Source organism: Neolamprologus brichardi, chromosome 22 (genome assembly GCF_056152115.1).
Source record: "Neolamprologus brichardi isolate AB-2024 chromosome 22, ASM5615211v1, whole genome shotgun sequence".
In the NCBI taxonomy this organism is placed as follows: Eukaryota; Metazoa; Chordata; class Actinopteri; order Cichliformes; family Cichlidae; genus Neolamprologus; species Neolamprologus brichardi.
The window spans coordinates 18598642-18621695 of record NC_142124.1 but is presented as its reverse complement, the minus strand read 5'-3'; the positions used below and the strand labels follow the sequence as shown (position 1 = coordinate 18621695).

At 41.5% G+C, this 23054-nt stretch overlaps 2 protein-coding genes across 3 annotated transcripts; one reads left to right on the top strand and one right to left on the bottom strand.

Annotated features, from left to right (window-relative positions):
- Positions 1 to 913: 913 nt before the first annotated feature.
- On the bottom strand, positions 914 to 3883 carry fabp3 (fatty acid binding protein 3, muscle and heart). Its single transcript, XM_087834767.1, has 4 exons — positions 3692 to 3883; positions 2129 to 2301; positions 1365 to 1466; positions 914 to 1273 (listed from the first exon to the last, which is right to left on the bottom strand). Exons 1-4 carry the CDS (start codon positions 3762 to 3764, stop codon positions 1220 to 1222), a joined length of 402 nt encoding a protein of 133 aa, XP_087690893.1. The 5' UTR covers positions 3765 to 3883; the 3' UTR covers positions 914 to 1219.
- Positions 3884 to 14459: 10576 nt separating this feature from the next.
- dclk3 (doublecortin-like kinase 3) lies at positions 14460 to 22317 on the top strand. 2 transcript variants are annotated; one of them, XM_006787754.3, is made up of 7 exons: positions 14460 to 14733; positions 15880 to 16091; positions 16569 to 16700; positions 18247 to 19410; positions 20486 to 20618; positions 20703 to 20870; positions 20992 to 22317. In XM_006787754.3, exons 1-7 carry the CDS (start codon positions 14667 to 14669, stop codon positions 21702 to 21704), a joined length of 2589 nt encoding a protein of 862 aa, XP_006787817.2. In that variant the 5' UTR covers positions 14460 to 14666; the 3' UTR covers positions 21705 to 22317. The 2 variants fall into 2 exon arrangements, with proteins under 2 accessions (XP_006787817.2, XP_006787816.2); XM_006787753.3 differs by having other exon boundaries at positions 18214 to 19410.
- The last annotated feature ends 737 nt before the right edge of the window (positions 22318 to 23054 follow it).

Here is a 23054-nt window from a genome sequence, read left to right as displayed (position 1 = left end):
TTAATTCTTCTTGGCGGAGATTCAACAAGGTCCCAGAAACAGCTTTTCTGCTCATTTGCTTTGTTTGTGTTGCAAAACAAAGCAAAATTTTCAACACACTGCAGGTACAGTGTGCAAAAACAGCCGCATCCATAATCTCTACCCTTACTCCATTCATTCGTTCCTCAACCATTTGAGCTCCGGGTAACTTTAGGAGGCAGTCGCAGCAGGAGGTGGCCCGGGTTCCTCCTCCACCCGTTCACCCTGCATTTAGTTGGCAGTGCGTCACTAGCACATGACACCAGTGTACCCCAGGAGGGAATGATATGAATTTAGACAGCACATGCACAGGCCTAATTCAAGTACAGGCCATAACATTATCCACACAAGTACGAAAACTTTCCTTTAACCTCACCAGGGCAAAGGCAAGATCCACAATCATCTGTGCACACACACAGGAGCTGTTATGAGGCTATAATTAACCTTCATGTGAGTCCCTCTAAAGCCCACTGTGATGGAAAATGTGGTCACACATCTTGAGTCTATAGTTGTGTTGGACTACTGAACTCTTCCACCCTCCTGTTTAAAAGTACAGCTCAGACTGGAACAATTTCACGCTCAATACGCCTCAAATTCAGCCCTGAATGCACGAGATCAACCTCGCAATCAGCCTCCCCGAATAAAGCTTTAAATTGATCATTTAAATCCCAGATCACTTTTTACTGAGCAACGTTTCTTGTACCTCTGGGCAACGGACCGTCATTAAAACAAAGAAAAACACATCCAGGGAGCATTTTTTTCCCTCCAGTCTGTCCATCAGTGTAGACACTTTTATTTGAAACGTTTCAGAACTCCACAGGAAAACTTTTCAAACACTTTTCCAGGCAACATGTTCTTCCAGGCCACATTCTTAAAAAAAGAAGAAATGCAGACCTGGAGTCTTACAGAGAAACAAACATCAAAAAAATGGATGGAATTTATTCAGTGTTTCTTACAGTAGAATGAACAACGTATAAAGGAGGTGGGGAGGAAGAAAAGGAGGCGGAGGTCACAGTCAATACTAAATTAATTAATACTAAATTAATACTAAAAGGGACAATGACGGGGGTCGATAGCAGCCATATGAGGAGGTGGGTTTTTTTTTCTTTTTGGCCTGTTTTGAAGAAGTGTTAAGGAGTCTGGGATGCGGGATTTTAGTTGATGCAGGTAGCTGCTGAAATGTTGTGGGATTTCTTTTTCTTTACTCTGCCTTCTCGTAGCGACGCTCGCAAACAACATCTCCGAGTTTGAGTGTCTGTTTGAAGAGAGAAGAGAAGTTACATACACATACATACAGAAGTTACATTTGAAATATCAATTTTTTGGGGGGGGGTGAGGTTACTGACCAGCAAGAGAACGTTGCCGTTGACTTGCCTGACCAGGCTGGTCTCCTTTTCGTCCCACCGCTGAATGTGCACCAGCTTCCCGTCCTCTATCTTGACAATAGACTGGCAGGGAGCAGAAACGAGAGTCAGACACACATCCAGCGAGCGAGTGAGGATCATTTAAATCAGTGGTTCGGCTTTCTGTTATTTCATCCGTGCGCTTCACCTTTGCGCAGACATCTTTATAGGCAGCTACTGCACTTTTCCCATCTCATGGCAAGCTTGTAAAAAATATAATAATAATAATAAGTAAAAGTTACATATTAAAGAATGCAACGCAAAGGAACTGTGCAATCAGAGAGGACGACAACGACTTGTTGGGTAATTCATGTGCTCGTGCAACAGCCCACAGAGACATCAGTCTGAATGTGAGCTCGCAATAGCCACAGCTTCTTGCCATCAGCAAACACTCTGTGGTGTATATGTAGTTAAAGTTTATGCTCCTTGCTCCTTTCCCCCGTAACGTTCCCTTTAAACGCTACCGTGCACTCAACTTTATCTCTTTCCCAAAGCTTTATGTCATCCCATCACGACTGTTTCCACGGCGATCCATCAGCCTGTGCACTTTAATTATCACACCATATTTCTGTATGGTTACTTCTCCAGTGTGCAGGGAGGTTCCAGCAGACTTCTGCTTACCTCATACGAAGCCTGCTTAAAACCTCTTTCATAAAAGTCTAAATGCAAGGTTTTGCATTGTACAAATTGGACCTTTGACCTCTCACCTTGACCTTCCTGTCGTCGGCGGTTGTCTCGTCGAACTCCACTCCCAGCTTGAAGCTGAGCTCTGTGTTTTTCATGGTACTCTGGGTCTTCAGCGTCACCGTGTCGCCGTCCACTGAGATGATGGTGGTGGGCTTGGTGAGGTTGGCCACTTTCCGTGTAGCAAAGCCCACGCCTGTGTAACAACACAAATTTAAAACAACCAGGTAAGTCAGGTGAGGTGTGCTGAGGGTGGATTATCCCCGTGGGAAATAAACAAGTCTAAAGGTGAGGCAGAGACTCAACCTGTTTCTCTGCCGCTGGCACTGATCCTCTCACATAGGGGCAAAGGTTGTACCAGTGTATCAAGCAGATGTTGAGATATTCTAACCCGACTTAAAGGAAACGTCCTGGGAGTGTTTACAGATACCGAAAGGAATATGTTGTTGCACATCCAGAGCTTTGCCCCCCGGCTGCCCTTCATCTGACATGCCCTCTAATCTCTCCTTTATCAGCCACTTAAGCGTGCTGCACGTTCTTCAAACACTGCAGAGTCCCTCTGACCTGGGTGAGTGCCTGTTTGGACATGTGTGTGCGCGCAAATTATTACCTGCTTTCGTAGTGTGCGTTTGTGTGTGAATGAGGGATTGAGTGAATTTGTTTCTCTGGGTAAACGTGATTCACACCATTTCTTTTACTGAAGGTAAAAAAAATCTGTTTCTGTTTGAAGTTAACGACCCAATTCATTTACAGCAGCGACATTCCTATAGCACGTGTGTGTAGATGCCTCGTCGATTAAAAGGACTGGGGTTAGAGGTTAAAGGGCGTCTGCTTGTCACCGTGACCAGAGGAAATACGTCGATGGTGATGTGGCTCTACACAGCTGTAAAACAAACTCCATCCACCTGCCTCCATCCCACGCTCCACAGCCATGTGTGCGCGAGGAGCCAAACTATATCTCCATGTTCCCGTCCCATCAGCTCCTCCTTCCAGCTTGATATTTAGCTCCTCCCATGACCTCACACAATGAACAGCTTTCAGCGAAGGTCACCCACATTATACTACACTGTGTGTGTCTGTGTGTATGAATGCCATTCAGAGATTCCCACAGTGGGGCTGATTTTTTTTTCTTCACTCAAAAAAGAAAAAGGGGGGGGGGGGGGGGGGGTGTCCTCCCTCCTTTCCAGCACTTGGCCCATGTGGTCGGCCATGATTCCTCTTTTTCCTCCCTCTGGTTCCCATCTTCTCCTGCTTTCTTTCTGTTCCCAACCTACGCCTCGCTCCACCCTTTACTCTACAGCCTATCCCTTTATTTCTCCATTTGAAGCCTCCCTTATTTGCTCCCACGATTGATCATTTTTCCCACACCCTGTATCAACAAGCTACTTAAAACAGTTTACATATGAAACACACCTTATACCATTTAGCTCGCCTCAAACCCGTCTCTACATGCGCTCGCTTGCAGCACTGGCACTACTGCTGCGTCCTCTGCTGTTTCACGCGCATGCGCGCACACTCCCCTGCGCAATGTGCACGCATTAAAAAAAACAGAAGAAGAAAGAAATAGAAATACACGGAACACTTACCCAGCTCTTTCATGTATTCGTCAAATTTATCGCTCTCCTTGAGGAGCCATGTGCCAACGAAAGCATCGACCATGTCTGCAGCGGTGCGGAGGAATGAGGGCGAGAGAGAGAGACGGTGTGTGTGTGTGTGTGAGGGAGAGAGAGAGGCGGCAAAGCAGGGGAGCGTCAGAATGAGAGACGAGAGAAAGAGACAGGGGGAGTAATGTAAGCACCACCAGCTTTGCTGTGATCTTACTGGCTGAATGTACCGGCTGTTCGTGATGTCATCAGTCTGTGTCACCCACAGACTGCCGGGCGGGGGATGGGGAGGAGAGGGGGGAGCAAAAAGAGAACATGTGATAGCCTTGGTTTTGTCAAAGTGATCGCCATGCAAATAAATTGTGTTTGAATTGCTTGAAAGGTTTGTTTGCATCTGCTTTCTGTGCGTATTATCAGCCTTAATAAAGAGAAGGATCAGAGAGGGCTTTAGTAGAGAAATCAAAGAAGAAAGGGCAGAGTGGAGAGGTTAATGGGGAGGAGGTGGAGGACTACGAGGAGGTGAGCCTGAGGGAAAAGAGGCCCACCATTGAGTCTTTTTTTTTTTTTTTTTTTTGAAGCTGTTGGTTGTAAATGTCTGTTTTCTCTGCCCTTCTTTTACTCCCCAGTTGTTCTCGTCATCTCTGGTCTCTCCACCTGGGGGCTTTCCATCCACCTGCACTGTGTGGTTTGCCGGTTATTTTGATGACCTAAATGTGGCTCACCAAAGTGTGAAAAGTGTAACCAAATGTGTATGTGTGTTTGTGAGAGTGCTTGTAAACACAGATACAGGTCCGAGTATGCTGGCAGACGTGTGTTGCAGTTATGACTGTGACGATAAGAGTGCTGGTGTTTTACTATAGTGCTTGTTTTCTAGACACAAATACAAAACGTGTTCACCTCCAACCGGTCAGAGATTGCTGCCCCTTCCTGGTTCTGTTAAAAGATAGTTTTTCCTCCCCGCTGTTGACAAAGTGCTTGTTCATAGGGTTGTTTGATTACAGTTTCAAACGACTTGCAATACAAAGCACCTTCAGGTGATTGTTGCTGTGATTTGTTGCTATTGAATTGATCTGTATTAACCCTAGAACACTATCGCTGGGTGATTTTCACCCGAGCAAATACATTTACATGATTTCTCTCTCCTGCAGCTGTTAGTGTGTCGAGCAGACTGTGCCTTCACCAGGGAAGTCTCAAATGTCCCAGGAATGAGTGGATCAAAGACCAGCCTTCCAGTGTCATTATTTATTCTTTTTTTTTTTTTTTTTTTTAGGAATTTTCCTTTTGTTAAATTCCAGATTTTTCTGTAATTGGGAGCATTATTTTAGGGTCCCCCCCCATGACACTTTTTTCATTTTGTTAGACGTGGCACAGGTGAAAGTAAAAGCAGACCACTCTGATTCAGATCCCTATCAGATCCCTGCTACAAAGTCCACGTAATATCTGGGTAGGCCTCTTGGAGGACAGAGCAGGTCCTTGTCTGCAGACTTCACAGCAAGTTAGTGGGTGTCATGAGTCATTTCTCTTTCAGCTCTACCAAGCTAAATGAGTATTTCTGGCTTTTGCAACAATACATCTGACAAAGTGGATTGCCTTAGTTTGCTGCATGTGCGAAAGGGAAACTTTGCAGAGTCCGGACAATCAGATCCAGATGTTATAGCATAATAACTGCATTGTAAGACTCAATAAATACACCTTGTTGTTATGTTTGGAGTCAGACATCTTCCTGGTGCAGAAGTCCTTCCTGACAGAAAAGGTACCATCCATCCATCCATTTCTGAAACACTTTTTGGGAACACATTTGGGAGATTAAAAACAGGAACACAGAGGGCAAGACTTCACTGATGGAAGCACATTATTCCTCGGTCTTTTCATTGCTCTCGTAGTTCCTGATCATACAGCAGAAACAAGCTAAATAGGAATAGAGCAGCATTTTAGGAAATATGCAGAGAGATCCAGGCAGTAAAATATTAGCTTAGCACAGAACCTAGAGTAACTATTTAGACAAGGCATCTGTCCAAAGATAAGTTCAGACAGCTGCAGATGCCAAGCACAAGCAGTCATTCTAGTTATACTTTTACAAGTCCACTGGAGTCTGCTTGATGGACACATGCATAGTTGGAGCATTTATGCTGTAGTCACAATAAAACTGGAGATAATGGAGTTAGAAAAGTACACCAGGGATCACATATAAACCTCTCTAGTTAACATAGTTATAAATATTTTTCTTTTTCCAGAAAAGAAAAAAACTTAAATGAATAACTTTTAGCTGTAGCTTGTGCTGGACTAGGTTGAATGGAATATTTCCTAAGGTTTGCCATTACAGCTGCGTTTTTTCTCCTCCTTTTTAAAAAAATATTACTCATGTGTTTTTTTATAGTACTCAGGTCTGTATTATTAAGCTTTTGAGTTACAGATGGTTGATGTTTCAGTTTTACTCAAAGAACGCAGTTTTGGGTAGATTAGTCTCATTTAATACCATTGTGAAGTATCTAGGCTAACCAAGCTAGCTAACTAGTGTTAGGCTGTGTCCCCACAGAAAGCAGGAAGCATATTGCTTTGAAGCTGACAGTTGGTCCCTAGTGGATGTTCCAGGCCCCAGTTGCTGGCAACTCTCCTGGTGTTGTCCAAATATTGTCACAAAACACAAACCATACATCAAATAATTGCTTCAAAGCTAATTCTTTAGCGTTCTGTGGTCTACATGGATGCAAGCAGAGCCCCTGAATAAGTCAGAGTCCCATGAGCGGGCGTTCAGAAATCAAAGTCGTCATGTGGTTCATGTAGCTTTCAAATAGTTCCTGCAAAGGCTTAGCAGCCAGTTGAAATGTGTGGTGATAACATACAGACTTGTTTGGGTTTTTTTGTTTTTTTAACTTCCAACCTTTCAAAAATGTATCTCACACTTCTGTGCTGCTATATTTGTCAGCTAGCATATGTTGGAAACCTTCAGAAATATTGCGAGGGTTGTGATGAGCCACCATTGCTGCAACTGAAAATGGTCCATTGGAGAGATTGAAGACGGTGCAGCATTTCTCACCATTTCAAAATCTTTTCAAACTAATTCTAACTTTAACACTAACATCCAGTCCTGAAAACGTCACTCTGAGATGTGTATACAGGTCAAGTGTAATTTCCTGCCTAAAACTTAAAAAAAAAAAAAAAAAAAAAATTCAAATCACTCCTCACAAGTACAGATGTAAAAAAAAAAAAGACCCGTTTTTGTCCTCACTGTGACATAAGTCCCTATGGGTTGGTGTGCAGTCAGGTTCAAGTCCCCAAAAGGCATCATAAACTAGCCTCCATGCAGAAGCACAAATGTCCACTTATTATCTATCTGTCTCTCTCAGTGTGACGAAATTCTCCCCTATCTGCTAATGCATGGTCAGATCTGTGGACGTTGTGTAATAGCAAACATGCATTAAAATTACCACACTGTCAAACCACACACAGACACACACGGGCAGACAGAGTGGGCAACAAAAGTCAATAGTGAATACTTATCGAACCATGTTACACACTCTGTCCTACTGCCCTTGTCCTCCACCGGCCTCCCTTTGCTGGTGTCAAGTAGTGTGTCTAAACTGGCACATGTGTGCGCGCTGGAACGAATCAGTTGTGCGCACGGGTCTGACACTTGACATGAACAGGTGTGAGAGGGACACATGGAAAAAAGAGAGGAGGAGAGGACAGAGAGAGAGGAGGTGAAAGGTTAAAATCGTTTAGTTCCAGCTTTTCCTCTTACCCTCTTTGCCTACATTGGATTTTATTATTTAAACAGTTACATAGGTGGTAACTGCGCAGATGAACATGTCACTCAAATATATGTTTATATGTATGCATATATGGTTTAAAATACAAAGATTATTTTATTTGTTTGGGGGGGGTTCTTCTGCCTATAAAGGCTAGAATCTAAAATTAAAAAGGAACACGTCAGTCCTGTCAATGTCTGTGGAAATATCTTTCCAAATGTGTGTGGGTGTGTGTTTGATCTTATGCAATCCTGTGATATAGTGCTCTGGGATGCCACTATGGTCATAACTCACATAGAGTTTTTTCTGGGAGTCTGAGGCGTAAAATCCCCTCTTCATAAAGACTTACATATGTGTGCTGGAAACTTTAGCTGCGCTGGGTAAAACCATAAATTCAAGTGCAGTATAAACACTATTAAGCGTAAGTAAACAGAGATAGCATACCAACATTTGCACTAGCAGGTACATGAGCAGTGTCTTTATTTTAATCTTGGTTAATATAATTATCACCTCTAAGCTTCTTTTGGGTTCAGCCTGTTCAATTTGAATACAGAGCAAAATCAGTTTTCTAGGCTAGACTGCTGTTTGCATTGTCAACTGCAGATAAAGCCTCTATAGCTATCTAGGAGAAGCCTGCACAGAGTGTTTGTCCTCAAAACACAGCACAAGCAGGGATGTGTGCTGGAGTTCATGTGTGAACATACATGTACGCTGACCTCACATAACTACAAGGCTAAAACCAATTTCACAAGCATAGAAGGGTGTTTTGGGGTTTTTGTATAGAACTTTATTTGAGTGTGGGAATAATACAACTAAATAAACATCTGGAAATTGCCACTCCCTTCTGTAGTGTGTTCATTCAATCATATGTCGGCTTCTCTCTCGGCAAAGCTTATATAATTTTATTCACACTGATTTGTCTATGCGGCGCTCAGGATAGAAAATTACAGGGTGATTATGAACATCATAAATCAGCATGACTCAGATTGCAGAATGAGCGACAGACTTTTAAACGTGTTATTTATTGTGCACCCACCTTTCAGCATGGCATGTTTTATGAGATTCAAGAAGTTTGTCATTGTTCAATTTTTTCAACCAAGGTATGCAGAACTCTGAACATGCAAAACCTTTAAGCAGATGGACAGCAGCAGAAGACGGCACTGGGTATCACTCCAGTGAGCTAAGAACAGGAAACTGAGGCTGCAATTTATATGGGCTCACCAAAAGTAGACAACAGAAGATTGGAAAGACATTTCCTAGTGTGACGAGTCTTGATTTCTGCTGCAACAACAACATGAAAGCATGGATCCATCCTGCCTTGAATCAATGGTTCAGGCTGCTGATGGGGATATGATGGTATGGGGGATAATTTTGGGAACACTTTGGGCCACAGCGTACCTGATTATTGTTGCTCACCATTCCATCCCTTTATGATCAGACTGTACCTTTTAAAGTTTGATTGCAGGAGGATAACACACAATATAACAAAGCTCAAATAGTCTCAAAATGGTTTGCTGAAAACGACAACAAGTTCTATATACTCAAATAAACTCCACATTGACCAGATCACAATCCAATAGAGCACCTTTGGGATGAGGCGGAACGGGAAATTCCATCTCGGATGTGCAGCCGACAAATCTGCAGCAGCTGTGTGATGCTATCATGTAAAAATGGATCAAAATCTCGGAGGATTTTCCAGCACCTGGTTGAATTGTTGAGACAACGCCGGTCTCTGCGATTCTTTTGGTCCTGGTAGAGATCACGCTGAGATGTTTCCATGTTTTACACAATCCTTTTATTACCCATTATTCTTACAGATGGATCTGGAGATCAGCACACTGCATTTCTATGCAGTCCTATGCTAAAGGCTGATCTAAAGAACTCCACACAACAGTTACAGTTATAACCTCTGGTCTCCTCCCCCCTACAGTAAACACCCGCACAATGGAAATACACTAGTACACTGGCCAAGGGTGGTGACACCCTGACCCCCACCTCCTTTTAAGGTAGTGTCTGCTTGCCCTTTGTTTGCTCCTCAGCCTCAGTAACTCTTGCTTCATGCCCTGGGGGTGGGGGTTGATTGTCCTCCTGCCTGTACCTCAGTTCTTTGTTCCCATCCCAGGCCTTTTTTCTATTTTGTATCCTTACACCCATTACCACAATATTATAATGTTGCAAGCAATCACAACTATATTCTCTTTAACTTTGATGTACATTAAGGAATCTATTCTCAACAGAATCTACCATGAATGAAGGCAGTTCTGAAGGGAAAAGGGGTCCAACGCAGTGCTACAAAAGGGTACCTAATAAAGTGTCGATAGAAAGGGAGAGAGACAGACTGTAATGACCCGACTGTCACTTGTGTTTTGTGTCTAAGTTTGAGGCATGGAAATGTATGTGGCATCACATGACTAGTCAGCCACGGACATGTGGCTTCATGTGACCATTCTGTGATCATTTCCAGTCTTTGGCAAAAGCCAGATGAATATGAACGTGGTAATGACAATTTTTTCTTTCGTTTTTGCACAGGACTTATTCTCCAGCTTTCAATTGGTAAATAGAATTTTGTGGGTCACCCCATACACTTATGACCTGGTGCCTGTGTAGCAGATTTTAAACGGTTGACTGCGTTGTGACGACAGACACAGACTGGCTGGAAACTGGATTTATTTCTAAAAGACAAAGTGCAGCAGCAAAATCAGTGTCACACAGCAATAGCAGGCCTCTCCTCATCCCAGTGTGGAGTCCATGCAGCTCTGCTTACAATATATAAAAGAAAATACAATCTATCAAAACAATGGTGTGGTTTCTCTCAACAGCCACTTTAAAATCAAATGTTATAGTGGGGTAAAACACAGACAAATATGAAGCCACTAATAATAACTTGTAATATTTAAATCCCCACTAAGATGGATCAATTACACAATACATATTTAAACAACTTTAACTTTTCCCAACATGGCTGAAAATACTATTCAGTGTGCAGCCTCAGGTCATGAACTCATTATACACATAAAACAAAACCTATACATTTACACATACCTAAAAGACAAAGTGCAGCAGCAAAATCAGTGTCACACAGCAATAGCAGGCCTCTCCTCATCCCTGTTTAGCACAAGTAAGGAACACATAAACGGATGGTGTAACAGATAAAAGGCAGTTCCAATTACTATTTTCCTCATTCAAAGCAATCAAAAACACTTTGGGAGCTTTTAGCCATAAGAACTAATACTTAGCAAAGAAAAATACACCAAATTTAAATGTATAATTTAGTACAAGGAGAGGAGCTACAGAAAGTGTGCCTCACCAGTGTGGAGACCATGCAGCTCTGGCTGGGAAACCCCACACATGCAACATGTTTACATGTGGCGTCACACTGATTAATGCCCCACTTCAACAGTGACACGTGGAACCTTAGTTTTACAAAAATTAAATTTACACAATAAAAAAAACCCCAACTATATACAATACAGTTTTGAGAATGTTCACACTCCGTATATTATATCTCAGCTACACCTGACTCTTGTAGTTTTGAGGAACTTTTAGTAGCGGTGGTTAACATAGATGCGTGTACACAAATGGCTCATCTGGAGTCCTGCTGTGGATGTCACTGTAGAAAATAAAGAATTTAACAGTATGTTGCTTCCTCCACCAACACTATTGACTCACTGCTCTTCCTGATTAGCTGAAGGCTGTTTTTTAAATGTTTCTATTTTCAAAGCTGTTACGCTTTTATATTTTTTTTTTATTTGTAGAGTACGTTTACTCTGATTCATCTGCACAAACACTGGTAGGGTTCAAAGTGGCCTGCGTGGCTTTATAGCTACTCCATTTTCAAAATAGGCCTAAACATGCTAATGGGTTGTTTTCCCTCAACTTCATAATTGTTCTGTTATGTTGATAATAAAAAAAAAATAATGGAAAAACAACTGTTGTTGATTTGGTTCTATAATTTAATAATCGGCACAAAACATGTTGTTTCTGTAATGCAACTTTGCAGCTGCAGAGTAGTCACACATGGCAAAAAGATAATTGTAAGAAAATATTTACACATATAATACGGATAGGTTAGTATATACTTAACCTAAATATGATTATGGGGTTCATACAGATGAAAAATGGCTCCTTTGACAGTAACGTTTGCATATGCCTGGGTTAGTCAAAAGATGCCTGACTTTGACTGTGTCAGAGCTTTTAAATGTCATGGATGTTTGGATGAGTGGAGCCCAAACAGATGGCGTCCAGGGTGTGTGGTGCCTGTTATGACATGCGCAACAGCAGCTTCTCGTTAATGGTTACTAACCAGTAACACTAATAAAGTGCAACTCTTTTAGACACTGGGTTCAGAGAGTCCATGCAGAGAAGCATCCTGGCTAATTTAAAAGTAAGTTAAAAAGATAAAGAAAGCATAATTAAAATAAGATTTCTTAAAGCGTGCCAACCCAAACGTTCGTCTCTGAAAGGCTTTTAGCTTATTAGAAAGCACCAGCACTGACATGATTTGTTTACCGTATCTGATACGCCTAAGCTCAAATTCCTAGATTTGCTCTGCATATCCTCCAGTGCCTACAACAAGCTTTAAAGAGGAAAAACAGACTGAGTCACTCAAGGACAGAGTGCTGAGTCAACCTGTCGTCTTCTTTGGAATTTGTATGTTTTGCAAAAAGCAGTCAGAGAGATACACAGCACCGCACCGCACCGCAGCATTTTACAGCTGATTCAGGTTTCTGTAGCTGGATGGCTCTTCCAAGGAATCGCTTAGCCCTTTTCAAGAAAACCACATGGAACCAAGTCCTCTCTGCAGGCAGGAAGATATAGTGAGTACAGGAGCCACATCTGCTGGTCAGAAACATGAAGTGCAATTATGCGAACACGTAAATCAAAAATTACCACCTCTGAGATATTTACCCTGATTTAAACTTGTTAAAATATTATCTGGCCAAGGATTTGATCCAAAAGACTGAATCAGTGTGAATGTGACTGCATCAGTGGAAGTGTTGTGCTGCAAAACCTCATGAAGAAAGTGAAGCACTGGATATTCTTTTGCCTGTGACCCACATTTCTAACAAAGTTTCACGAAAATTAGCAACAAATGGCAGAGAAATTATCCACATTAACCCTCCAGGGTCTCCACTTCTTTCTCCCTTAATAGAAAAAATTGGTTCAGCTCCAGGTACGGCTCTTCTGAGCTCCCTGCTGAAGTACTCTGAAGTTAAAGTGTATAAAATAACAATAAATATTAAAAAAGATGGTATTCCTCCTGATATAAAGACAAAATAAATAATAAATATAGTCCTAGCAGTCATCTGAGCTTTTGTCCTCTCTTTGAGAAAACACATGCACTGTTACGTTTCAGTGGTGCGTCCAGGATCAGGAGCCGGAACAGAAGTTGATGCTTCCTGATCCAATATCAACGGTATCCTGGGAGACAGAGCTGTGTGTGGGGGGTGGGGGTGTGGGCAGCGTATCAAAAGATCAACTACAAACTGTGTGTTTCATTGTGTATGTGTGTTAAATTCCATCTGTGAAACTATGGTAACCCCCTTCAGACTGGCAGCTCCTCTCCCCCTCCGTCAGTGTGAATTGTCACCATATCTCTACTCCAGTCTTTGTGATATAAAAGGCTTTGTTTGGGGATTCATTTTTCACCCTCATTCTGTGGCTGAAACATAAAGTGATTTCACAAGGACAGTAGCTGGCTTTAAGCACAGACGAGTCAGTTCATGTTCTCTCTTTTCTGAGAATTTTAAAGATGAATGGAGGACGAAACTGGCATAGACATTCAAGCATAGCTCCTCGATATTAAAAAACATGGCTCTTCTCTTACATGTTCACTGTTTTAAACCTCTAAGCCATGAAGTCATCATCTTCTAGGACTGACAATCCAAATATACAAAGAGTAAAGTAAGAAAACAAGGGCAAAAGAGAGCGCAATGGCATACAGTGAATGCCGCTGATGTGGATTTAAACCAGCAATAAAGCCCATGCTGTGTTTTTAACCACTAGATCAACCAAATCCTATCTATCCATCCATTTTCTTCCACTTATCCAGTTCAAGGTCATGGCTGAAGCTGGAGCCTATCCCAGCTGTCATAGGGCAAGAGGTGGTACATTCTGCACAGGTTGCCAATCTATCACAGGGTTAACGCAGAGATTCACACTCTGGCCAATTTAGAATCACCATTTAACCTTAATCAAATTAAACATGAAAGTCTCTGGACTGTGGGAAATATTGCGAAATAAATAAAATAGCGACAATCACTTACAGGTAGACTTTTTAAGAGAAAATATAGGCCTGAATCTAAGGTTAAAATATGAATCTGAAAAAAGATTAACTATTTTGTTGGCCTGTCAGAAATGTGTCTGGGTTTCAACCCTTGATGATCCCAAACTCACCCCTGAGGTTAGGTGCAAGTTGCTAAGGCACACACACACACACACACACACACACACACACACACACACACACACACACACACACACACACACACACACACACACACACACACACACACACACACACACACACAAATACATGTGGAGGTTTATGTATATATTTGAGCCTGTGTGGATTAGAGAAATTCCAAAATAAATTCAAACCCGTGAACCCAATTCTTGCTTTTCAAAGTCATCAAAGATGTATGCTGTAGAATCAGTCTACTCTGTTCAAAGAAATCAATAATACTCGGTGTCAAGTCTTGAAGACAAAACTGGATACTTCCGGTAAAAATGCTCAAAATAAAGCCACGCGCCCGCTACAATCGTTAGCCATCTCGAGCTATTAGTTTGTTTAAAGTATGTCAGTAGAGTAATTAATTGCCGTGATAAATATGTGTGGATTTTTTTTAAGTATCAAGTTCGGGAGACACACACATCTAGATACAACACAATGTTCACTGATTCAAAGTATTTTATTTTGACGTCAAACTCGCTGAGCTTCCGGTGTTTTTCCCTCTCCATCCGTTCAACTTTACCTGTATCCATAGCAACCACAGTAGCTACAGGGCCCGCTCTCAGAGCATCCCGTTACTTTACGTGAAAGCTAAGAGGCGGTATGACAGCAGTAGCTCATGGAGGAAATATAACCGCGCAAGAAATAAGAGTCGCTGGTTTTTGAATATATTTTTATCATTTGTGTTTTAATTTAATTCGCTGTGTTCTTTGTTTTGTTTTTTGTTAAATTATAATTAGTTATTGTTTCGAAAGACATGACTCCCTCACAGAAAGCACGGTATGGATGCGAAGAGGGGCGTAACGCTAAATTAAGATTGTCAGGTGAGTCTTTGGTCGGGCTGAATCGAGTTTACGTGCAGCTAAAATCATTTAAAACTGAGTGTCTCAGCTAAAATTTTGAACTACAAAAGTAGGTGGGAAACATTCGCGTTTAGCTACTAAAAGAATACAAATAATATTTAACTAAAATCTTAAAGACCCTTTTCATAGAAACCATTCTGACACGAGGTAAGCTTTAGAAAATGTTTTTATGTTAATTGTGATATTAATGGTCTCTGATATTCATATCCTCATATATTTGGGGCTTAATTAATGAGATTAGTAACACTTGTGTTATAATGTCATGCTAAAATGGCTCTTTTGAAAAAGGCTAGCCCGCAAAGGACATGAAAAATAGTTAACCTCACAATATATATGGCCTAACCTCAAAACACACACAAACACACACACGCACACACACACACACACACACACACACACACACACAGAAAAAAGGCTGATTCAGTCTTTGACTGGTCACAGCTGGCTCTTTATGGGATGTTTGAGCTGAAGGACATGAGTGTTTTTCTGTGTCCACTCTGAAAAGCTTTTGTGTGTGAATGTGAGTGTGTGTGTTTGCTCACATTAAGGGGGGGGGGGGGGGCTGCTCACGTTGAAGGTAAGGTCTTGTGTTTTTGTCCGTTGTGCTTTGTCTGGAGACAAAACATAAAACCCACAGCCCTGCCGAGTGAATGGATAACATCTCTCTGTCTCACCGCAGTGCCAGAAAGTGAAATGTCAAAGATGCTGTGTGGGTCTCTAATGATTCATTAATCATGCAGATTTTGCTGAGCCCTAAATAGGTCACACAAGCTTTTGTTGGTGTGGGCGTGTGTATATCTGTAACGGCTTTTCATGACTTAAGGAAGCCTAAATAATTCAGCCGACGGGCAAGGTGCTTGAGGAATCTCAAATGGCCTTTGGACTCTGTAGGATGGAAAACACTCAAATCTGATCAGCCGGATTTGCTTTCACACTCACACAGGCTCACAGGATGAGGAGCGGGTGTTGTGTTACTTATGAGTTTCTATTGTATACAAGTCTAGAAGAGATCTACCAGCCATGTCAACTTCACTCAGCGTTATAGCACACATTCATAAATCCAACTTGGTTTCCGTGTTTGTTCCTCTACCCCTCCCTTTGCTTCAGGTCCTTCTGTACCCATGTCGAAACGTCCAGTTGGGGTCCCCCAGCCCTGGCCCATTCACCCTCATCCTGCAGCACATGCTCGCAGGTCCCACTTTCTTCCTCCACCTCCTCCTCTCCTCCCCCTATTCCACACCCGGCATGCAGAGGAGAGCGCTGAGCGGCCTCATCTGGTCACCATTGTCCGCCCATGTAGCCAAAACACACTACGGAAGGTGAGCTAAATGTTGACTGTTTGTGGTAGCTCTTTAAAATAAGGCACAATCTTACTAGTGCCTCACAGACTACTTATGAGACATGTTATTACAACCATTTTTGGATTAAAACGATATCAAAAAATCCCCTGTGGTGACTTTAATGCTTTCTATTTGATAATAATGCAACACAATGATGGCTTGATTCATGGCAACTCTTCATCAGAAGTGCTCATACAGTCCACTGGAGATGTTTATCTAATGAAGAGAAGACCCAATAAGATAAAGTGTTAGTAGAAGAAAAGAAGGGACACTCTAAAAGTGATTCTTATTAATAGCTTAGAATCAACCTGATTTATTAACCACTTTAAAGACAGTATTGATAATTTATAAATCCCTTCTAAAAGTGATGATTTGATGTTTTCAATTTCTAAGAATACAATTTAGATGGGATGAATTTCCTAACCTAACAGTGATTTTTGTCTCTGGGCTTGCAAGGTAACAGTATTGTTGAACCGCAGGGGTGTGGTGTCCTTTGAGCAACTGCTGTTGGATATCTCAGAGGCACTGGGATTTCCTCGCTGGCATAGAGCCAGAGTCACACGTCTTTACACAACTCATGCACGAGAGGTGAGGCCCAACCATGACCAGATTAACTTGAAAAAGGAGCAGGCAAAAATGTGCAGAAGGCCCCTATAAACCTCCTGCACCCCACACATTCAGTATACAGTTCAATGTAGAGAGTTGTGGTCATTTACTCCAACCTCAATTCGGAAAAAGCTGGGAAACTGTGTAAAATGTAAATAAAAACAGAATGGAACGACTTGCATATTTTATAAACCGAACATTTATTTACAGTAGAGCATTGAAAATATATAAAATGTTTTAACTCAGAAAATGTACCATTTTTTAAGATCAAAGACATCCAACACTGATTTTTTTTTTTTTTTGCCTTGCCTCTTGCACACAGAGATTTTTCCAGAATTTCTCTCTGAATTTTTTGACGATGTTATGCACTGTAGATGTTTGGATATTCAAAGTTATAGTTTATATTTTTAGGCTAATTTTTACTATTTGATAATGATGTGTTTTTACATTGTTCTGAAATTCTTCTGTAATTTGTTAATACTTTTTGTTACAGATGGGTGAGCCTCTGCCCATCTTCACTTCTGAGAAACTCCGCCTCTCTACGATGCTCTTATTATACCCAATCATGTTACTGACCAGATCACAATTAACCTAAAGTTCTAAATTATTCCTCTGGCTGTTCCTTTTTAGTACCACTTAGTTTTCCAACTTTTGAGATGCGTTGCTGCTATCAAATTTAAAAAAAGATCTGTTAATAAAATACTGTATAAGGCTCTGAGATTTGCAAATCATCTCATATGAATTTTATTTATATTTAGCACATATTTTGGACTTCCAGACTGAGGGGGAAATGTGCAACTATAAAACCCCATTTAGAACCTGTGCAAGGTGCACAGTTGTTGTTTTTTTTCTTTTGTGTTCAAAAATGTTTTAAATGCTCTGATTTGGACACAGAGAAAACATATTTGGACATAAAGCAGTATGGTGTGTATGTACCCTGGTATTTTAGGGTAATGCAAATATTTTATTTTAATTTGAATGGGTAGAAAACAGTGACAAAGACTGGGACTAGGGGTTCCAGGTCTTCAAGACCATGTTAGGCTTTGCTGTACTCCACAACTGACTGACAAATGAACCAATATAAACTTAGCTAAGAATAAAAGATATTCAATGTTTTCTTTTCACAATAAGTTGCACATTTTTCACAGGTTTAATCTTAGAAGCATCCCTCACAGTTTGCTCTGTACAATGTTGAGCAAAATAATGCACCTTGATAATATATTTGAGGAGAAGAATGGCTTTCTCAGACAAATAAATCATTGCACAAAATCGATTTACTTTGCTTTTATAATTAGCGAGAGCATTTTAATATAGGTTGCTACAGCCACATAATCACAGTACATGAAATTAAAAGAGGTGGAAAAGATCAAAAAGAAAAACATGATTTTATATTAAATATAAACATTTTAGCAGCATTATGAAATTGATATAATTTTTGCTGCAGATCTGATGTCTGTGAGTGTGTTTTTTTCACCACTGTCTCTGTCTATCACAGGTTAAGGGTGTGTGTGATTTTTTCCGAGGGGAGGTCGCCTTCCTGGCTGTTGGTAAGGCTCGTCCTGAGTTGAGCAGTGTGCAGGAAGCTTTGGAGGAATTATTTCCAGAACATTCACATTACCGATCAAGTGCGCTGCGGGCCTGGGAGAAGAGACTAAGGCCACCGCCAGATAAAGCAGCCAAGGCTGACAGTGGGTACAGCGAAGGGACCGACAGCAGTGGGACTAACCAAGAGACACGCCAAGACACAAATACACATGCCAAGCCTTATACTAATACTCACACATCTCAACATACAGACACACATGAGGCAGACAAATATAATTCTGAGACACAGAAGTTTCATAAAAAGAATTCATGCAGAAAATCTGTTCACCTTCCCAACCACCTGCAGAGGCTAAATGTGAGGGGAGGAGTCAGAGTGCATCAGCCTTCTCTGATTGATCCTTTTAAACATGAAGAGGTTCCAAGAAATGCAGACATACCATCTCCTACACTTTGTGAAAACTGCTTAGTGAGAAGACTTAAACATCAGAGTCCTCAACCGATCAGTGTGCTATCAGCGAGGGTCCCACTTCCTCCTGTGTCAAAGAGGCAAAAAGAGCAGGAGGCAAAAAAGCCGGATATTTATAATAACCCTTCATCTCCTCGACCAATCAGCAGAGATGAGGAGAAGAGCCATATTCAAATACGGCTTTTAAGTGCAGCTCCAGATATTGGTGAAGCTCTTAAAGAATCACAGAATAAAGAAACCTCTGACCCCCCCACCGATGGCAGAGACGTCACCCTGACAGACATCGAGCAATGCTACGAATTTGGACGTGTGGTTGGAGACGGGAACTTTGCGGTGGTGCGAGAGTGCCGCCGTCGTGACAATGGTCAAACCCTCGCCATCAAAATAGTAGAGCGGACCAAACTGATTGGTCGAGAGCACATGATGCAGAATGAGCTGAGTCTCCTGGGGAGTCTGCGTCACCCTCGCATAGTGAGGCTGTTCGCTCACCACCACACAAACACTCACTCCTATCTGGTGATGGAGCTGGTGAGTGGAGGGGATCTGTTTGAGGCCATCAGTGACCAGGGAAAGTTTTCAGAGGCAGAGGCAGGACTGATGGTGTCAGATGTGAGTGAAGCTCTGAATTATATCCACTGCAAGAGCATCGTCCACAGAGACCTCAAGCCAGAGAACCTCCTGGTGGGTTTCAGGGTAGATTAGTGAGAATGATTGTTGGGTTCTCAAGTTCTTGTGTGTAAAAAATGATAATCAAGCTTCTTTTTTCATTTTAACATAATACTATTCACGGTTTTCCCTGGCTTAAAAAGGGTCCTTTTGCAGGGTGACAACAAACATTAACACAATTGGACCCCCTGGCAAAAACACTTTGTTAACTTAGTTAACAGACGTCTGCCTTCTCATGTTATTTATGTTTCACAACTACACCAATGAGACACCCACGCCATAAAACCTAACATAAGTCAATATCAGTGGTTTAAAGCAGTGCATAGTTGAGTTGGCAAGTGTGTGACACAATACATGCGTGCTAAAACAAAATGAAAATAACTCAAATGAAAGGATACTTCTGCAACAAAACACATGCATGCACACAGCAAAACATAACATCAAATAAAAGTACAAAGTATATTTTTGATTAAATAAAAACAGTTCGGTCGTAGTTTTGTTGCATGCCCATCATGTTAAGTAACATTTGTTAAACTAATACCTTTCTAGATTTGTGGTTAGAATACAATTTTTTTTAAAAAACCCAAAGCAAATAGATACAGTTTAATAATAATGAATAAACAGAGATAAATATAAATTTAAAAAAAAAACACTGCTAAAAGCAGATGGTAGTTGAGATCCTTTATGTGTCTAGTAATCTTAAGTCTAGCAGATAAGACTGAGCCTAGAACTGAACTTTGAAGTACGCTACACAAACTGAGGTTAGAAGGAAAACTGCCACAAAATGACTTTAGATTATAGCAGCTATTCTTCAAATTTTTCTCCCACCAACACTCGAGTTTGACACACTCTCTGACTTCATAAACCAAAACAGCCACATCAACACAACTGTGCTGTCAGATCATCATACAAGTATTATATATAATGTCTGTGGAGTAAGAAAGTGCAGTTATTTTTTAAACTCCAAGATGCACAAAAATGTCAACGGGATAAATATTTTGATGACCTCAAAGACTCAAAAAATTCAAACCCAACTTTGCCTCCATGGCTCACTCTGTCTGTGTTTTATTTCACCTACTTCCTTTCTCAGATAGAGCAAGTCGCTGCTGGCATCTGCCGGCTGAAGCTGGGAGACTTTGGTCTTGCCATGGTTGTAACTGAGCCAGTCTTCACCATATGTGGCACACCCACATATGTAGCCCCAGAGATCCTCTGTGAGACAGGTGAGGACTTTATGTGACTCCTCTGTCTGAATTTGGGTTGCGTTTTGTTATTCTGAAAAGTTGTACTTGTTTTTTGCCTGTCAGGTTATGGTGTAGCAGTGGATGTTTGGGCTCTGGGTGTGATTCTCTATATCCTGGTGTGTGGCTTCCCCCCATTTCGCAGTCGTGATCGTGACCAGGTAGAGCTGTTCCAGCTAATAAAGCAGGCACAGCTTAATTTTCCATCCCCCTACTGGGACCCCATATCAGAGGGTGAGTTAAGTATAAGTGTACAAGTAAAAGTAAAAGTACTCGTGTAAAAGTGTAAAAGCAAACATGTGTATATACACACATATTTACTGCGTGTTTTTTCTCTGTGTGCACTCGTGTGTAGAAGCGAGAGGCCTCATCCGAGCTCTCCTTCAGCCGGACCCCACCGTGAGGCTGACAGCAGAGCAGACCCTCCTGCATCCCTGGGTGAAAGCAATGGCTTCAACTTGCAAGCAGAGGGCGCTCACAGACAAAACTCCAAGAGACATAGAAGCCACTGAAGGAAAACCAGAAACAGTCCAGAAACCACCTAAAACAAACACAGCAGAATCACTGACAGACAAAACAAGAAAACGCGCCATCAATGAGGAGAACGCACTGAAGGAGCTGGGCAGACAGGATGAGAGACAAACAGCAATAAGCAGTGGAAGAGGACAGGATAAGAACAAACCAGCAGAGCAACATCTAGTGGAGGCAAGCCACGTATCCCCACAGGACAGAGAGCACACACCCTCAGAGGCCTCGACTGGTCAACATAAACCAGAGGCTGCCTCTACAGATAGACGAGAAACACAGTGTCCAAGTCCAAAGCTGCTGAACTCTAAATTCAATCACCCTGATTCCCCCACAGCAGCTGAAACTGAACTTCTACCACAGATTAAGACACAAGCAAAACAGACCAGAATGCAGACACCTACAGGTTCTACACCTCCAACCAACCCATCCTCCACCCCTGCTTCCTCTCTGCATCAACAGAACTTAACTTCTGCACCGCAAAACCATAACAAACCAGACACACATGCCACCACCATCGCCCACCCTCCAACTCTGTCCTGATGTTACTGTCAATCTCCCATTTGTGTGATGAGATCAGGGTCATTAATTTCATTTCAATACTGTTGATTTCTTGGCAGCTGAATCCTTCAATGGCCTGCAGATGAAGCGATTTTTACTCTCCTGGGGATGAATATCGTCGGATTAATGAGGCTGGATACATCTCATAAATGTATGTAATCCATTTATCCTGCAATCAGAAACTAATCACCGTGTTGTGTAATGACCGAGTAATGACCAAGGCACTGTCTGTGCAATACTGTGAGAGAAGGATGGAAAGGAAAATAGTGAAGCGCGGTTTCTGATTTTTTTACATGCTGGTGCATTAAAAATGCATTTTTTAGTAAATTTTTGGTATTTTTTCTTTTTCTTATGTAAATTATGGTTAACTTTGAGAGTAAAAGGTCATGTATGCCACTGGTTTTAGTAGTTATTTTTAGCTGTAAGCTGAAGCTGATCCAGCCTCCTTTTATACTCGATATACTTTTATACTAGATGTTCTTTCCTAGAAATCTGTCTTGGCATTATTTATCTAGCAACATTAGTTTGTTATCTGCTCATGAAATAAAAATATACATACATTTATATATTATTTGTCCAAATAAATTCTGTTGGCAATACAGTGTGTTAGGTGTAACCAGCTTCTGTAAATTTGAGTTTATGTTACTGATCCTGTGTGATGACAGACAGCCATCTGTGGCAAATGGGTATGTGGTAAGCTCAAGTAGCTAGTAATGAAGATTGCCCAACACTGCGGACAGGGTGAGCACATAGGGCTACTGGGTAAAGTGTGTGTACATAGCTGAGTGGGGCTGCAGGCCATTCCACACAGACCAAATAAGGCAGATCTGTGTGTCCAGTGGGAGTGGTTAGATCTGTCCCTCCTGACTGCAAACAGCTGACCTTCTGACATCCTGCCCACCCCACCCAAAGCAGCCAAAGCACAGGCATAAGACCCCCATCCTTTACATATGAAACCCTCCCAGCCCTTGGTGCTCCTCAAACAAATATCTAGGACATGCAAACACTTATAAATGCTTATGGCCTCGTAGTAGTAGTTATTCGAGCACTACATGTTTAGGGCTGAATAATTAATGTATCGTTAATAAGCAACATCAGATGAACCCGGTTTGATAGATTGCAGCAGGGATATAAACATCGAGTCGGCGTACCAGAGTACCGGAAACGAGGTGATTTTAGTCAAAAAGTTTTGATAAAAGTTATATTTATTTGTTTGTTACACAGCGGTCTTATTAGTAAATATGTTATCACGGTATTATAATATATACAGTTTAAATTATATAGCGCATATGTGCTTTGGTGTAGTACCCTAATTTCGTCGCATATCAGGTT